This window comes from Bufo gargarizans, chromosome 10 (genome assembly GCF_014858855.1).
Source record: "Bufo gargarizans isolate SCDJY-AF-19 chromosome 10, ASM1485885v1, whole genome shotgun sequence".
Classification (NCBI taxonomy): Eukaryota; Metazoa; Chordata; class Amphibia; order Anura; family Bufonidae; genus Bufo; species Bufo gargarizans.
In genome coordinates, this window is record NC_058089.1 from 43,613,591 (window position 1) to 43,631,485 (window position 17,895).

At 44.9% G+C, this 17,895-nt stretch overlaps 1 protein-coding gene across 1 annotated transcript in view; it reads left to right on the forward strand.

Annotated features, from left to right (window-relative positions):
• The window catches only part of PLCB3 (phospholipase C beta 3), a 145,556-nt gene that overhangs the window by 105,528 nt on the left and 22,133 nt on the right, over positions 1-17,895 (forward strand). The window contains exons 18-22 of the mRNA XM_044270209.1: positions 4,548-4,632; positions 5,614-5,738; positions 13,168-13,322; positions 13,414-13,575; positions 13,971-14,070. Of these exons, the coding sequence (XP_044126144.1) occupies positions 4,548-4,632; positions 5,614-5,738; positions 13,168-13,322; positions 13,414-13,575; positions 13,971-14,070 (627 nt within the window). The remainder of the gene's footprint in view (positions 1-4,547; positions 4,633-5,613; positions 5,739-13,167; positions 13,323-13,413; positions 13,576-13,970; positions 14,071-17,895) is intronic.

Below are 17,895 nucleotides of genomic sequence, written 5' to 3' on the forward strand. Positions count from 1 at the left end.
GTGTGTAATGAAATTACAAGTTCAGTCTGCATTATAGTTAACAGGGGATTTACTATTGTGTCACTGCAAACGTTAAGCGGGCAGTCTGGTTTAAGGAACACATTATGAAATAATCTGGGCTTTTGACTCAATGCGGAGGTCCTATCAGTGATTGACAGGAGCAGTGAGAAGGCTGTCAATCAGTATTAGGACCGGAATTTAAATGGATGAATTGTTCCACAAAACCATACAATAGTCCACTCAGCTCCTTCTGCAGGTCAGACACCATGTTCCAGATGACAACCGCTCTCTTAACATGTCTTGAATTTTGTCCACCCTATCGTCCGACCCCCTCCCCCCCCCCCCCCCCCCCAAATTTTTTTAGATATATTTCTTAGAGGTCTACAGGTCTACATTGGTATAAAATGAAATTGACAAATGGGCGTTACCATTCACTTTATTTTTAGGGTCCATTCAGACGTCCGTAATAGCGGCAATGTGCGTTCTGCATTTTGCGGACCGCACATTGCCGGCACTAATAGAATATGCCTATTCTTGTCCGCGGTCAAGAATAGGACATGTTCTATTTTTTTCGGGAACGGAATTGCGGACCCGGAAGTGCGGGTTTGCAATTCCGTATCCGGGCAGCACGTCGTGCTGCCCCATAGAAATGAATGGGTCCGCAATTCCGTTCCGCAAAATGCGGAACAAAATTGTGCACGTGTGGATGGACCCTTAGGAGGATTAACAGGAACGGACGGCACAAAGCAGTTTTAAGAAAAGATGCTCCAGAATTCAAGACATGTTATGAGGGGCTGATTTAGAGAACCATTATTAAAGGGACCTGCCAAAAACCTAAACGTAACCCAGTTACAAATTTAATCCACATAAAAATGACTGTGTCCACATCAACATATGGAAAATAACACCTCATGCAGTCACCCAGGCAGAAAATAAATGTGAGCTCTCATTTAAGCTTAAAGGGGTAGTCCCATCTCAAACAATGGGGACATATCACTAGTATATGCCCCCATTGTCTGCTAGGTAGCGAATTGAAGTGAATAGAAGCAGTGGCCGCGCAAGCGTGGTGTGATCCCATTCAGTTCTATCACGGAACTGACAGAAATAGCCGAGCCAGTGCTTAGCTATTTTCAGTAGCCCCATAGAAATCAATGGAGTGCCGGCAGTCTGGCTTATGAAACACATTATAAAATACCTTATTAGGGAATTCTTAGTAAATCAAAGCAAGTCCCTCTTTCAGGACCTTCATTTACTACATTGAAGGAATGCCCAACTGTGAAAGTAATGGTGAAACTTTCACAGTCTACCGCTATAGAAAATCTAATAATGTGGAAGGAGTGCGGTAGTAATCAATAAAACATAACTTTTAACGTATAAAGGCAAAATAAAGCATATAATAATGCCCTTAAATAAAAAAAAAAACATTATAAGACAGAGAACGCCAAAAACATGCATACCATCTTGCGCATATATATATATATATATATATATATATATTTACCAACAAATTGTAAAAAGGCGGGTAGGAAAGTAAATGAACCTTACAAATCCTGTAGTTCTGCCTGATGTGAGCGTAGCTCGGAATGGAGTGCAGCACGCGACAAATCTCTCGTGACGCTCCTTATCAAGATGCTTTTCTTTTGATGTGACACACGGCTTCAACACGTGATGGGTGGGGGCAGGGACCTATTCTGTTCTTAGTAGTCCCTAATCAAGCTGTTAGACCCTAATGATCTCCTAATACAGAGTCATCGCCCTGAAAAGAGCGTCCCCGTCCGGAACCTTGCCCTGATCTCAAGGCCCTGGGCAGCCCTCACACTGTAGTACAATATATTTGCTGGAAAGGTGGTATATTGAATAGAACCAGAAAGGTGCACCCAAAGAAAATAAATAACAAATATAAAGTGCAAAGAAAACAATAGAGAAGTGCAAAAGAAACCTATAACGTGTCCCAACGCATTTCATCTAATTATTGCTAGCCCCAGAATTATCAGGGGGCACGGGGCTAATGTCTCCTGAAATACAAACATATAACAGGAGAAAGACAGGACAATAAGTACTGGGTATCTTCATATAGGCAATAAGGTATATCCATATTCCCCTATATAGAAACCAGCCATGCACTTACTTCTAGTAAGGAGTGGAGGTAATCGCCGAAGAAGTCCTTGAATAGGATGCAGAATCGCAATCCCACTCATGTGTCATAGATTAGAGCATGCATGTGATAATGCGTTTTAGGTAGGTGGGACACTACCTGGTTTTGAGTGTCCCTGGTTAATGCTTGGCGTCTCTAGCAGCGATGAGCTGGGCATCGCGCTAGTTTTAAACAAACAGGCCCTCCCCATTACAACGCGTCGTTGTGTCAATGTGCAATCACGTCGCGAAAAATATGTGCATAAGGGAGCATTTCCACGACCGTGTTGGTTTTGCTTTCCACAAATCACGGATCCGTGTGTTCCGTATGTCTTCAGTTATCTTTCCGTTTCCGTTCCATAATTCCTTATAATAAGAACGTGGTGCTTCCGTGTATCATCTGTTTTTCACAGTCTGCATATACCTTAAATGGGACTGAAATGGTGTTTCCTAGAATGTTTTTTAGTCCAGGGGTCCGCAAAAAACGGATTACATACGGATGCATTTCCGTGTGCTATCCATTTTTTACGGACCCAATGACTTTCTATGGGGCCACGGACTGCAATTTGCGGCCAAGTATAGGACATGTTCTAAAATAGGGGAATAGGTTTCTATATAGGGGAATATGGATATACCTTATTGCCTATATGAAGATACCCAGTACTTATTGTCCTGTCTTTCTCCTGTTATATGTTTGTATTTCAGGAGACATTAGCCCCGTGCCCCCTGATGATTCTGGGGTTAGCAATAATTAGATGAAATGCGTTGGGTCACGTTATAGGTGTCTTTTGCACTTCTCTATTGTTTTCTTTGCACTTTATATTTGTTATTTATTTTCTTTGGGTGCACCTTTCTGGTTCTATTCAATATACCTCCTTTCCAGCATATATATTGTACTACAGCGTGAGGGCTGCCCAGGGCCCTTGAGATCAGGGCAAGGTTCCGGACGGGGACGCTCTTTTCAGGGCGATGACTCTGTATTAGGAGATCATTAGGGTCTAACAGCTTGATTAGGGACTACTAAGAACAGAATAGGTCCCTGCCCCCACCCATCACGTGTTGAAGCCGTGTGTGACATCAAAAGAAAAGCATCTTGATAAAGGAGCGTCACGAGAGATTTGTCATGTGCTGCACTCCATTCCGAGCTACGCTCACATCAGGCAGAACTACAGGATTGGTAAGGTTCATTTACTTTCTTACCCACCTTTTTACAATTTGTTGGTAAATATATATATATATATGCGCAAGATGGTATGCATGTTTTTGGCGTTCTCTGTCTTATCATGGGTTTTTTTATTTCAAGGGCATTATTATATGCTTTTTTTTGCCTTTATACATTAAAAGTTATGTTTTAATGATAACTACTGCTCCCCTTCCACATTATTACCTTAGCCAAAGTGTAGGGAGGCTACAGTGATCATCTCTCCTGCATTACATGGAGATCCCATTGAATTCCAAGGGCATTGTGCAATGCTTCATTTATACTGTGGTGGCGCTGCTGCAGCTTATCATTGGAGGTCCCCAGCCAGACGCCCTGTGATGAGCTCATCTTCGTGTGACCCATTTAACAAAAATAAATTATTCATAGCAGACAACCTCGATAAATCTTCCTCACTTCAATCAGTGACTAATCAATGTATTTTAATGAGTGCACGTCAAATACCCACTTTTAAGAAAGGGTTACAAGTGTCTGGTAAGATGGATGGATGAGGTATGTGCAGCAAATACTCTTAGGGTAGGTTTACTCAGAACTTTTGGAAGAGGTTTAAGAAGTGGATTTGAAAGGAATCGAAGATATAAAGGAATAAGTTGGGGTACTTTCACACTTGCGGCAGGACGGATCCGGCAGGCTGTTCACCCTGTCGGATCCGTCCTTCCGCTGTTTCGTTGTGCCGCCGGACCGCCGCTCCATCCCCATTGACTATAATGTGGATGGCGCGGTGCTCTGGCGCAGTACGGCAGTTCGCGGTCAGAGGCCGCCGGACTAAAAAGTCGGACATGCAGGACTTTTAGTCCGGCGGTACACTGCCGTACTGCGCCGGAGCGCCGCCCCCGTCCCCATTATAGTCAATGGGGACGGAGCGGCGGCACGGCGAAACAGCGCAAAAACGGATCCGACAGGGTGAACAGCCTGCCGGATCCGTTCTGCCGCAAGTGTGAAAGTACCCTTATACGGTACTTCTCCTTTGTGCTGGCTAAAAAACCTCCTCCAAAAAACTCTGTGTGAACCTACCCATATACCATATAGCTGTTGAAGGAAAGCTGTTCATAATTTATTGTTCTTTTTTTTTTTCTATACTTTTATTCTTCTTCTAACCCGTGTCTTCTGCCCTTTTCCACCATCTTTTTCTTATTCCGTCTTCTGCATTACTCATCTTCCTTTGTTCTCGCTCTGTCCCTTCATTCTCTCACAGAGCGGAATAAATATTATGAAATGTCTTCCTTTGTTGAGACTAAAGCGCTGGAACAGCTCACTAAATCTCCCATGGAGTTTGTGGAGTATCCTTAGAGACCTTTCTTAAAGGCAAATTGTACCTTTAAAACAAACATATGGTGGTGGTCGGTATGTGAACACATACTATAATGTATATAGATTAGTTAAAGGCTATGTACACAATCAAACCTTCCTCCGATGCATTTAAAATGAAAATGTGAAACAATTTTGCAAATAGTTCTTCATTAAAAATAGATTTCCGTTTTTTTTCCCTGCCTGGGGCAGGATGAGGCAACGGATCTTCCGTGCACAGCAGCCAACAACTGGCTGAACTACAGGTCCAAGTTGAAAGAGCTTGGTATATCACAAGAGGATATCCGGCATCTGTATGACCGTTACCATGTCACATTGGTAGCCAGTACTGCAGCAAGGGGAGATGCCACCCAGTATTAATTAGCTAAAGGGGGCATCACCTTGGTTGTATGATCATTGACCAAGCACTTGTAGTAGGTTATACTACAATCTCAGCTCAGTCACATTGGGCCTCATTTATCAAAACTGTCTAACTGGAAACGGTGTTAGTTGCCCATAGCAACCAATCAGAGCTCACCTTTCATTTCTTAACGTGCTCTGAAAAAATGAAACGTGAGCTCTGATTGGTTGCTATGGGCAACTAAGACATTTTTCCTGTTAGACAGTTTTGATAAATAAAGCCCAATGGGTTTTCTAAGTGTTCTTGTTTTTCTTTCTGGGTAGTGTATGCAAATAACGTAAACTTAGACAGGCGATCTAAAGATTTGCCAAAAGTACCGCAGTGGCCTACGTTGTATGATAGATTCAGTGCATTGTTAGATGCCGTTTTCGGGCTTTACACCGCCTATTGGCTGGCAGGTCAATTTCCGCACAAAAGAAAAAAGCATTCCATTCTCCATGTCTTATCTCCTGACATGTTTTGTCCCCTCCCTGCTCCACATCTATCTTGAGTTCTTTTACTATTTGCCTTTTCTTTCTGTTTCCACCTGTTTTTCCTTCACTTCTGCTCTCAGATATAACAAGAAGCAGCTGAGTCGTATTTACCCCAAAGGAACAAGGGTAGATTCCTCTAATTACATGCCCCAGGTTTTCTGGAATGCTGGGTGTCAGATGGTGGCGCTAAACTTTCAGACAGTCGGTAAGTTCTGATTTCTTCTGTTCTACAGAATGTATTTAATACAATATCTTGAGTTTATTTCAGAGAAAATGAATGGGCCTCATTTATCAAAACTGTCTTAGTTGCCCATAGCCAGCAATCAGAGCTCACCTTTCATTTCTCAAAGTGACCTGAAAAACACTGTTGGACCGTTTTGATAAATGAGGCCCAATATGTTGAACTTAATATCTGGCTATACGGGACTGTTCACATTTGTATCGGTACATTCAGTCTGCTGACTTCTATGTAATGTTTAATTACCTTTGGACTGAACTATCATCTTGCTGCATTGACACTGGAAAAACGGTGCTGCCATCCATATTACACCACCAGGTAGATGCCACCACTCTTATCTACCTTACAGCACGCCTGTCACCATGAACATGTAGTACAATCTGCAGGCAGCATGTTATAGAGCAGGAGGAGCTGAGCAGATTGGTTTTTAGTTTTGTAGGAAAAGATTCAGTAAAACGTGTATTGTATTTATCTAGATTTCTGCTCAATCTGGGCTTTTGACTCAATGTCCAATCAGTGATTGACCGGATCAGGGAGAAGGCTGTCAATCAGTATTAGGACCGTCCTCTTGGGTCCAAAGCCGGAATTTAAATGAATTGTTCCACAAGACCATACATCAGTCCACTCAGCTCCTTCTGCTCGATAGCATGCTGCCTGCAGGTCAGACCCCATGTTCCAGATGACAAATTCTCTCAAAGTAGGACCCGTCAGCTCTCCTAACATGTCTTGAATTTTCTCCCCCCACCCCCCGAAAAATATAAAAACAAAGTTCTGGAGCTTCTTTTTTTAGAGGTCTACATTGGTATAAAAAATAAATTGACAAATGGGCGTTACCATTCACTTCATTTTTAGGATGATTGACAGGAACGGATGGCATAAACAGTTTTAAGAAAAGATGCTCCAATATTCAAGACGTTATGAGGGGCTGATTTAGAAAACCGTTAATAAGTGGACCTGCCAAAAACCTAGTATATGCCCCCATTGTCTGCTAGGTAGCAAATTGAAGTGAATGGAAGCAGTGGCCGCACAAGCATGGTGCGCTCCCATTCAGTTCTATGGGGCTGATGGAAATAGCCGAGCCAGTGCTTAGCTATTTTCAGTAGCCCCATAGAAATAAATGGAGGGCGGCCGCTTCACTTTGCCGGCTCAGTTTACAATATAGCGATGCCCCCATTGTCTGAGATGGGAATACCCCTTTAACGGTGCTCAAAATTCCCAACCTTTATAAATATAGAAATGTATCTTGTAGCACCACTCATGGGATATGACACAGGCTCAGTAACACTGCATATAAACCGGAGGAACATTGATAAGCTTCTTCATACCTCAACCTATCAAAGCAAAAGAAGAAGACAGCAGCACTAGGTAGTGAAGACCTTGATCTATATATACCCCAAAATGGTTCCTAAAAAAACTACTACGAAGGGTCCATTTACACATTTGTAGAATGTGTCCGCACCGGTTCCGCAATTATCCGGAACGGGTGTGGTCCTATTCATTCTCTATTGGGCAGGAATGGATGTGGACAGCACACAGTGTGCTGTCCGCATCCGCATTTCTGGAGAGTGGCCCCAAACTTCTGGTCCGCGGCTCCGGAAAAAAATAGAACATGTCCTATTCTTGTCTGCAATTTCAGACAAGAATAGGCAGTTCTATGGGGGCGCTGGCCGGGTGTATTGCGGATCCACAATACACTACGGACGCGTGAATGGACCCTAATCCTGCAAAAAAAAAAAAAAAAGAATTTAGAAGAACAATTTATTAGGTTACTAAGGTGTTAAAAATATAATTGTGTCCCCCGAGTTGTGCGGCAACAAGATTTACTGCAGACACACATTTAAAATCTACAATACAAAAAAGTGACTTTTTGGGAGGGTTTTTCTAATTTTAATGTGACTGTTAGAAGGTTAAACAAAAGCTCTGATTTCTTTATAACTTATTCTGGCTTTGACAGCACGATGACATCACATATTCCCCTTGTCAATCGCTGATGTAACTTTTAGGACAGCTAGGTACCGCTCTGTGGCACACAGTCATCTAAATATGTACATATTGCCTATATGTTTGTATTCTTTTCTCCTGCTTCTGCAAACTGCAAACCAAGTCTGATCATGTAGTCAGTACTTCCTTGCATCAGTCCCCAGCATTGTCCTAACCTTCCAAATGTACATTAGCACAACTTAGAGGTTGTGCCAATATCAGAAGTTATTTTCTTTCTATTATTATTATTTTTTTTTATTATTATTATTTATTATTAAAGCACCATTCATTCCATAGTGCTGTACATATGATAAGGGGTGCACATACAAAATATAGACAATTGCACTAATCATAAACAAGATGAGTTACAGACTGGTACAGAAGGAGAGTGGGCCCTGCCCGTGAGGACTTACAATCTACATGGTATGGGAGACGGACACAGTAGGTGCGGGTGAAGCTGGTCATGGCGGTATAGAGGCAGCAGGGTCACTGGTTGTAGGCTTGTCTGAAGAGGTGGGTTTTCAGGTTTCTTTTGAAGGATTCCACTGTAGGTGAGAGTCTGATATGTTGGGGTAGAGGGTTCCAGAGTATGGGGGAGGCACGGGAGAAAGCTTGGAGTCGATTGTGGAAAGAGATGATAAAAGGAGAGGAGAGAAGGAGGTCTTGTGAGGATCGGAGATTACGTGTATGTATCGGGAAAGTAGCTCAGAGATGTAGGGAGGGGACAGGTTATGGACGGCCTTGTATGTATTTGTTAGTACTTTGAAGTGAATTTGTTGGGCAATGGGGAGCCAGCGAAGGGATTGGCAGAGGAGTAATAGGGTGAGAGGTAGATTAGTCGGGCAAAGATAATTAGATAGATAATGTCTCTGATCGCAGTGGTTTGACCAGTGGGACTGCCACCAATCACAACGATTGGGCTCTCATGTCCCCCATTTGAATTCAGTAGCGGTAAAGCTTGCTGCCCCATTCCGTTTTTGAGGGACTGACAGAGGTAGCCGAGTGCTGTAATCGTCTGTCTCTGGCAGCAGCACGTATGCTTGACCGCCCTGAATTTAAATGGGGACGTAAGAGCCCCATTCTCATGATTGGTGGCAGTCCCACTGGTCAGACTTATTATCTATCCCATGGAAAGACGAGAAATTTTGATTCTGGCACAGTCCCTTCGATGGATGTACTGTATGGAAAAGAAGTATGGCTGCACAGGGTTGATTTGTAGTCTGTAAACATGCGATATACAAGTTTGTACAGGAGCTGCATATACAAAATTGTAGCTATTTTTAATCAAGACAATTTATTTTATTCTACATGCATTAGAGCTATGCAAAATGGATCAGAATGTATACCCATTAACCTCTGCATGATCATTTGTTCAATCCCTTCATAGCCATTGTGAAATATAAAAGTTTTGAATTTCTTGAAGCAATAATGAAAGAGTTAATTTTACTAGTACATAAAAATGAGCAGTGCAGGGTTCCTAAACTTGAGCAACACTTGAAGGCAATCAGAGCCATAAATTTCCCTTTGTCTAAGTGTGTACTAAAAGTGAACTCTTCAGGTTCTGTTATGATCCAGTTATCGTGCCCACATAGTTGTGTGCCATATTTACCGCTTACAAACTCTTGCCAGTTCTAATGTTAGATGACAAGAAGAGCGCTGAGTGAAGCATTGCTGTGTACTTCTGGATCTTGTGCGGATCTCTGCTCCCACTTCTTAGTTTTTGCAGTCTGCTAGGCTGCTTTGTATAGCTCGGATGGTAACTCCTCAATATTATATGGAATTTTACTGTTTTACAAGAGCGAATGTTAGACCAAGCACAGCCAAACATAGAGCTAACTAGGCGGGAGGCAAACACCTCTGTTGTCGCCTATCTCTGGGGAAGCTATATGATCAGACATATTCATAACCAAAGGGTCCAGTCCCTCTTTCCTTTTAAGCTGGGTGGTGCCACCATTTGAAAGGGTTAGGGGGGTTGTCCAGACTACAGATATTGATTACCTATCCTCAGGGCCACCAATCCGGCTCCAGAAATTGTATAGTGTACGGAGCAGGAACCAGACAGCTCGGTACATTGTGTAGAGCCGCGCAGGGTACAAGGATATCTGTAGGCCAGACAACCCCTTTAAACAAGAGCATATAGAATTAATCATGCACACCCAGAATAATGGTCAAATAGATAAGATTTTATTAAGCTTAATGTCACCATGAGCACAAAACGACTAGGTTAAAAACAACTGCAATTCATAAACACACTAGGGGGTTACAAATAAAATGAAGGTGAAATCCCCCACAACAGCACAGACACAAGATGAGGTCAAGTATTTTACAGCCCAATGTATGAGCCGTATCCTCTTTCCTCTCTTTCTTTATAAACCAGAACAAAAAATAATAATAATAAAAAAAGAATAAAGTGCATCAGTCATAAAAACATGCATGTTATAAAGTACGTAGAACAATTACTCCTGATAGTAAAGAAAGTCAATAAAAATTGTTGCAAACGGCAAGTTACAGATTCTACAAATCCTAAACGAATCCAATAGTAGAATACCCCTATTGAAAATAGTGGCGTTCGAGATAATACTCTGTGTGGGTAACAAGCCAGTATAGATGTAAAAACTATGAGTACCAGGATGGGCTTTGACAAAGTGCTGTTGAAAAACCATGGTCACCAGATCCCACTGAAATAGGCTGAACCAGCTCATTCATCCTGTTGCCATACACATTAGATGCATGCATTTGTCCTGTTGGCAACAAAAAGGATGGAGCAGTTTAAATCCAGTTGCCCGATTCTCATCTGCCGTTAAAAGAGTGTTGGGAGGCCCCCATACATGTTAGATAGTTGGGTTTGGGTGACATTTACTGTGCATCCAGTAGGTCTTCAGACCCTTTCACTTTCTACACGTTTTATGTCGGCCTTGTGCTAAAAAAAAAAAAATATATCAAGTTTTGCCCGATCAGTCTGCACTCAATTCTCTTAATAAATGAAGAAATGTTTGCTAATTTATTAAAAAGGAAAAACAAAAATGTTGCTTGGACATAAGTATTCAGACCCTCTTTGAGAAACTTTGGCCACCTACGATTGATGCCTATGTATTGGCGTCTCGGGAACTTCAGTTAGATTGCCTGGGCCTGGTGTAATTAGTATTGCCGATAGCACTTTGTACTTATACCAAAAATGAGCTTGTGGTTGGCAGTCCTCTAATTGGCTCTGTGTCTACATTCCTTTTGCTTGGTGGGGGTAAGCTGAGCCCAGCACCCACCGAATCCATTGCTGTACAATCCTATTGTTAATTTCCTGTGTACTAGGGGGGAGGTGCATGTGCACTTGTTATCGCAGTGGCGGCAATGTTACAACGCAGGACTGTGGCGGATAGAGAGCATCTTTTGGACCTTGTGAGTGGGGAAGTAGGGAGGGAGGCTTATGGGGGGTTTCTGTTATGTTACTTTATCAACATGTAAATAAAAAGGCTTAAAGGGGTTGTCTCCCTTCAGCAAATAGCATTTATTTTGTAGAGGAAGTTAATACAAGCCACTTACTAATGTATTGTTATTATCCATATTGCTTCCTTTGCTGGCTGTAATCATTTTTCCATCACATTATACGCTGCTCATTTCCATGGTTATGAGCACCCTGTAATTCAGCAGTAGTGGTTGTGCTTGCACACTATAGGAAAAAGCACTAACCTATGTGCATTCCCACGGTGGTCCCACCTACGAGAAAGGCCTGCACTTTTTCCTATACTGTGCAAGCACGACCACTACTAATAGATTGCAGGGTGGTCATAACCATGGCAACAAGCAGTTTATAATGTGATGGAAATGGAGAATCACAGTACATTAGTATTAGTGGCCTAGATTAACTTCCTCTACATAATTAATGCTATTTGCTGAAGTGAGACAACCCATTTTAATAAAAATAAAAAGTATTCAGACACTCTGCAATGACACTTAAAGTATAACTATGGGAGCCTCCAGTTTCTTTGGATCATTTTTGATATGTTTCTACACCTTTATTGGAGTTCACCTGTAGCAAATTCAGTTGATTGAACATGATTTGGAAAGAAACCCTGTCTATATAAGGTCTTACCGCTGACAATGCATATCAGAGCAAAAACTAACCCATGAGGAAGAAAGAACTGCCTGTAGAGATCAGAGACAGAATTGTATAGAGGTATCTGGATAAGGGTACAAAAACATTTCTGCTGCACTGAAGGTTCTCAAAACCATAGTTGCCTCCATTATTCTTAAATTCAAGAAATTTGAAACAACCAGGACTTTTGCTAGAGCTGGCTAGCATACCAGCCTAATTAATCAGGGGGAAAAAAGCCTTGGTAAGAGAGATGACCAAGAACCCAATGGTTTCTCTTATTGAGCTCCAAAGATCATCTTGCGCATATGGGAGAAACTTCAAAAAGGTTAGCCATCACTTCCTCACTCCACCAACCGCTTTATGGCAGAGTGGCCAGAAAGAATCCTCTCCTCAGTAAAGAACACATGAAAATTTACAAAAAAGCACCTAATGTTTGGAGGAAACCAGACAGTGATAATCGCCTGCCCAATAGCATTCCTACAGGGAATCATGGGGGTTTTCCAGCAGCTGGGACAAGGAGACTGGTTGGAGTTGAGGAAAAGCTAAATAGAGTTAAGTACAGAAATAAAACCTGATCTAGTGTGCTTTGGACCTCAGACTGGGCCTAAGGTTCACCTCCCAACAAGACTATGACCCTTAGCATCGAGACAGCACAGAAGTGGCTTAGGGACAAATCTATGAGTGTCCCAACCCAATTGAACATTTTTGGAGAGACCTGAACATGGCTGTCTACTGATGGTCTCCATCCAAACTGACAGAACTTGAGAGGATCTGCAGAGAAGAATAGCAGAAAAATTCCCAAATCCAGGTGTGCAAACAGTGTCGCATCATACCAAGAAGACTGGGGGCTGTAATTGCTGCCAAAGGGTCTTGAGTCCTGAGTAAAGGTTCTGGATACTTATGCCATTGCAAGATTTTAGTTTTTCATTTTCAATACATTAGCAAAGATTTCAAACTTTCTGTTTTTACTTTGTCATTATGGGGTATTGAGTGCAGAATAAATGAAGATTAATTAGATTTTCTTTTAATCTTAGTACAAGGCTGCAGCATAATAAAAGGTGAAAAAGTGAGAGTCTGAAGACTTTCTGAATGTACTGTATATGTATGGCCAGCCTAATTCCTCTTGTCCACATTACATTGTTTTATTAATCTGTTTTTGCATTTTCCTAGTTATTTTTATTCTGTTTATCTTTCCAGGGTTGAGTAGTTTTTTGCATGATATCTAACCCTTCTTCCTGCTCCCATCATGTTCACTTTCCTACTGCACTGTCTCTTGGGTATTAAATTAAGTCATACGAATAAATCTTCTATGTCTGGACCTTGTAGACCTTCCCATGCAGCTGAATATGGGGATATTTGAATACAACAGACGTAGCGGATACCTCCTGAAGCCGGAATTCATGCGCAGAACAGACAAGCCATTTGATCCCTTCACAGAAAACATTGTGGATGGTATTGTAGCTAATACAGTGAAAATTAAGGTAAGTGGCCAGAAGTGGAGTGGTAGCAGGCCCCTCCTGTGGTATTTATACCCATAGATCCATGACTTCATTATGTCTTCTTTCTTTCCAGATTATTTCAGGGCAGTTTCTGTCTGATAAACGTGTTGGAATATATGTAGAAGTTGATATGTTTGGGTTGCCTGTTGACACGAAAAGGAAGTTTAGGACAAAAACTTCCCAAGGAAACTCCTTTAACCCTGTGTGGGATGAGGAACCCTTTATATTCCATAAGGTATGACTATGTACAGGTGCATCTCAATAAGTTAGAATATAATCGAAAAGTTAATTTATTTCAGTAATTCAATCCAAAAAAGTGAAACTCGCATATACTGTAGATTCATTACACACAGAGTGATCTATTTCAAGTGTCTATTTCTTTTAATGTCTATGATTATGGCTTACAGCTAATGAAAACCCAAAAAGTCACGATCTGAGAAAATTAGACTATCAGATAAGAACAGTTAAGGAAAATTAATTTCTTGAGATGCACCTGTATGGTTATATTTCTAAAAATGTTCTTATTTCTGTGCATTGATATCATCTTCTAGTGTTCATTTGGCTTCCACTTTTCCTCTCCTAATATTGCAATTTTTAGTTTCTGATGTTCTCGACCTGTTTATCCTCTAGGTGGTGCTACCAACCCTCGCCTCTCTTCGTATTGCGGTCTTTGAGGAAGGTGGAAAGTTTGTTGGGCACAGAATTTTACCAGTGTCTGCTATACGGCCAGGTAAGGCAGCAAGATTTTTTTTATCCTTTTGCAGCTCATGCACGTTGGTCTGGGACACCTGACCGATGGACTGGATCACCTCTGAGGCCTATGGAGAAAACAGTGCCCTGATTTTTGAATGAGAAAGCTTAATTTCTCGCTCATATATCATTGGGGGACACATGACCATGGGTATAGCTGCTGCTGCCACTAGGAGGCAACACTAGGCTGAAAACTGTTAGCTCCTCCTCCGCCAGCTATACCCCCTCCGGCCAGGAGAGAGCTCTCAGTTTTTAGCTTAGTGTCGTAGGAGGCAGACCCCCTGCTTGCAGGGTGGCTGTTATGTTCTTTTTTATTTTTATTTTTCTCTTTCTTTTCAGGACATGGGGGTCCAGAGCCGCAGTGGGGACCCTGGACCCCAAGTCCCATGTAGGGTGACCCACTATGCATGTACTGCATGTAAGGTGAAGTTTTCTCGTTGACAGGCAAACCCCCTGTGTTCATCCTGACAGCCAGCCCAGAGTCTGCAGCCCCAGGCACAGCCCGCTGACATGCCAATTCCCCCGGGTAGTGTGGAGCCTGAATGGGCGCGGTCCCTATCCTGGGCAGTAGCGGACCTCTCGAAGATCTCCCAATATACCCTTTCGTTGATGGGTTGCTTGGTTGGGACATCGTCCCCTGCGCAGCCGGCGAGCTCTCAGGGCACCCAATCCAGGGGCAGAACCCCCAGCAAGCGTCCTAGGCACGGTCACATCTCCTCCTCGGACACGTCGCCATCCCCTCCTCCCCCCGGTTCGCCGTCCAAAGCGTCCTCACTAAAGGGAGATCCCTTGTCAGATGGGGACATCGTGGAGTCGGATCCGGACTGTTCTTCCCAGATTGCGGCATTGGTGGATAGTCTAGTGTCGGCGGTCCGGGACACTTTCCAACTGTAGGATAAGAGCTCCTCCTCTCACCAAGGGGTATCCTTCCTGTGAACCAAGCAGGCCCCGAAGTCATTTCCGGTCCACGATGACTTTTCCCTACTAGCGACCAAAGCTTGGGAACAGCCAGGCTCGCACTTTCTAGTTCCGAAGCGTTTGGTTCTTCTCTATCCGTTTCCCCCTGATTCTGTGAGTAAATGGTCTTCCTTGCCAAAAGTAGACCCACCCGTGGCTCGCTTGGCTAAGCACACTACCATTCCGGTAGCAGATGGTTCCTCCTTGCAGGACCCGATGGATAGGCGTATTGAATCCCTCGCTAAATCTATCTTTACGGCCAATGGTTCGACCCTTCGCCCGATTTTTACTTCGGCGTGGGTGGCTAAGGCGGTCTCCAAATGGGCCTTGCGCTTGCACCAAGACCTAGACTCTGACCTTTCCAGGGCGGAACTTCAAGCCCTGGTGGTCCAGATCTCTCACGCAGGGAAATATCTTTGCGAGGCGGCCCTCAACGCTGGTTTCATGGTCGCGCGGTCCTACTCTTTTGCCGTCTCCAATTGCCGGGAACTTTGGCTTAAGGCCTGGCAGGTGGATTCTTCATCGAAACAGTCTCTTCTGTCCCTTCCCTTTGTGGGTTCTCGTCTTTGGGCCTAAGCTGGACAAAATCATCTCGGACGCCACGGGCGGCAAAAGCACCCACCTTCCGCAGCCTAAGCCCAGGCGCACTTCTCGTCCTCGCTCCTCTGCTCCCCGATCTTACTCCTTTCACCGGTTCACTGGCGGCCCCGAGGCAGCCCTCCCAGGACCAGCGGCGGAAGCCTTCCTTCAAGCCCCAACCCGCCTAGCGTCCTCGAGTTCAACCACAGCAGTCTTCCTCTGGGAAGCAATCCCCAGCATGAAGGTGCGCCCCCACCTGTCTGGGTGGGGGGTCGGCTCCTTAATTTTCAGGAGGTTTGGCGGGCCCACATCACGGACGCCTGGGCACTTGAGGTGGTTACCTCGGGCTACAAACTGGAGTTCAGATCACTTCCCCCAAACCGTATCTTCCCTTCCCAACCTCCCAAGGATCCTGCTCGGGCGGCGGCCTTCTTTCAGGCCGTTCACTCCCTCCTGGAAAGGGGAGTGATCTCCCCGGTTCCCTCAGAGGAGCGGTTCTCGGGTTTCTATTAGAACCTGTTCATTGTGCCGAAGAAGGAGGGGGCAGTCCGGCCGGTGTTAGACCTCAAGACGGTGAATCGGTACCTTTGGGTACGCCGTTTCCGGATGGAGTCCCTCCATGTTTGCCGAGGTGCTCGCCCCGCTCATGGGCCTTCTGCGCTCCAGGGGCATTGCCTTAGTCATACCTGGACGACATCCTGATCAAGGCGCCGTCTGCTCGGCAGTGCAAGGAGAGTCTTTGCATCGCGTTGGATTCTCTTGCCCGTTTCAGGTGGATAGTCAACAGGAAGAAGTCTTCCCTGATTCCGACCACCTGTATTTGATGACTCTGGGCTCCAAAGCGGCCCTGGTACGCCTTCCTCCGGACAAGATAAGGGATATTCGCAGCTCGGTTCTCCGCTTGCTCCAGCATTGCTTGGTCTCGATTCGAGCTTGAATGAGGGTGTTGGGTTTGATGGTGGCGGTGCCGTTCGCCCAGTTCCACACCAGGCCCTTTCAGCGGTTGGACCGAAGGTTTTGCCTCTCTCCACAGGTTAGGTCGGCCATCCGTTGGTGGCTCTCTCCATCGCACCTGGAGACGGGGAGATCCTTTTTCCCGGTCAGGTGGACAGTCATTACGACCGACGCCAGTCTCCAAAGTTGGGGAGGGGTCCTGGACACTCTGACAATGCAGGGAGTCTGGTCTCCGTCGGAAGCTGCAAAGTTCCTCAGGTGGGCGGAAGCCCACGTTCCGGCGCTCTCAGCGGTTCACATTCCGGGAGTTGCCAACTGGACAGCAGACTTCCTCAGCCGGACGACGATAGGTCCGGGGGAGTGGTCTCTCGATCCGGAGGTGTTCTACCCCTGTCTCCGGTGGGGGGCGTCGGGATGTGGATCTGATGGCCTCCAACCTCAATCGCAAGCTTCCGCTCTACTTCGCCCACGCAAGGGATTCCGCAGCGTGCGGGACAGACGCTCTGGTGGTGCCATGGGACGGCTTTACGTTCTTTTATGCCTTTCCGCCGTTGTCCCTCCTGCCCCGGATCCTCTGCAGGATCAAGTGGGAGGGCATTCCGGCCCTCTTGGTAGCTCCGGATTGGCCGCGCAGAGCGTGGTACTCGGATTTAGTCCTCCTCCTAGGGGACGTTCCATACCGGCTACCGCTCAGACCCTACCTTCTGTCTCGAGGGCCCGTCTTCCACCAGAGTTTAGATACTCTACATTTGACGGCGTGGCTCTTGAAACCTTCCTCCTGAAGCGGCAGGGCTTCTCTGATGCGGTCATTCGAACGCTGATTCGGGCCAGGAAGCCCACCTCGTCCAGAATCTACTATAGGACTTGGAGATCCTTCCTGCAGTTCTGCGAGGAGTGTGACCTGTCTCCCAGGTCCTTCTCTCTGCCGGTGGTCCTGGCTTTTCTTTAGTCTGGCCTGGAACTCGGCATGGCGCTCAGCTCATTGAAGGGTCAGGTTTCTGCCCTTTTCCATTTTCTTCCAGCGTTCACTGGCAGAAATGCATCCGGTCAAGTCTTTTCTTCAAGGAGTTGCGCACTCTGTTCCGCCTTACCGCCCCCCTTGCATCCATGGGACCTCAACCTGGACTTGGGAGTTCTTCAAAATTCACCCTTCGAACCCCTGAGAGAGGTTTCCCTTTTCTTGTTGTCATGGAAGGTAGCCTTTTTGGTCGCCATCACGTCTGTTAGGCGTGTGTCCGAGCTGGCGGCTCTGTCGTGCCGGAACCCTTTCTTGATTTTCATCAGGATAAGGTGGTGCTTCGCCCGGTTCTTGCCT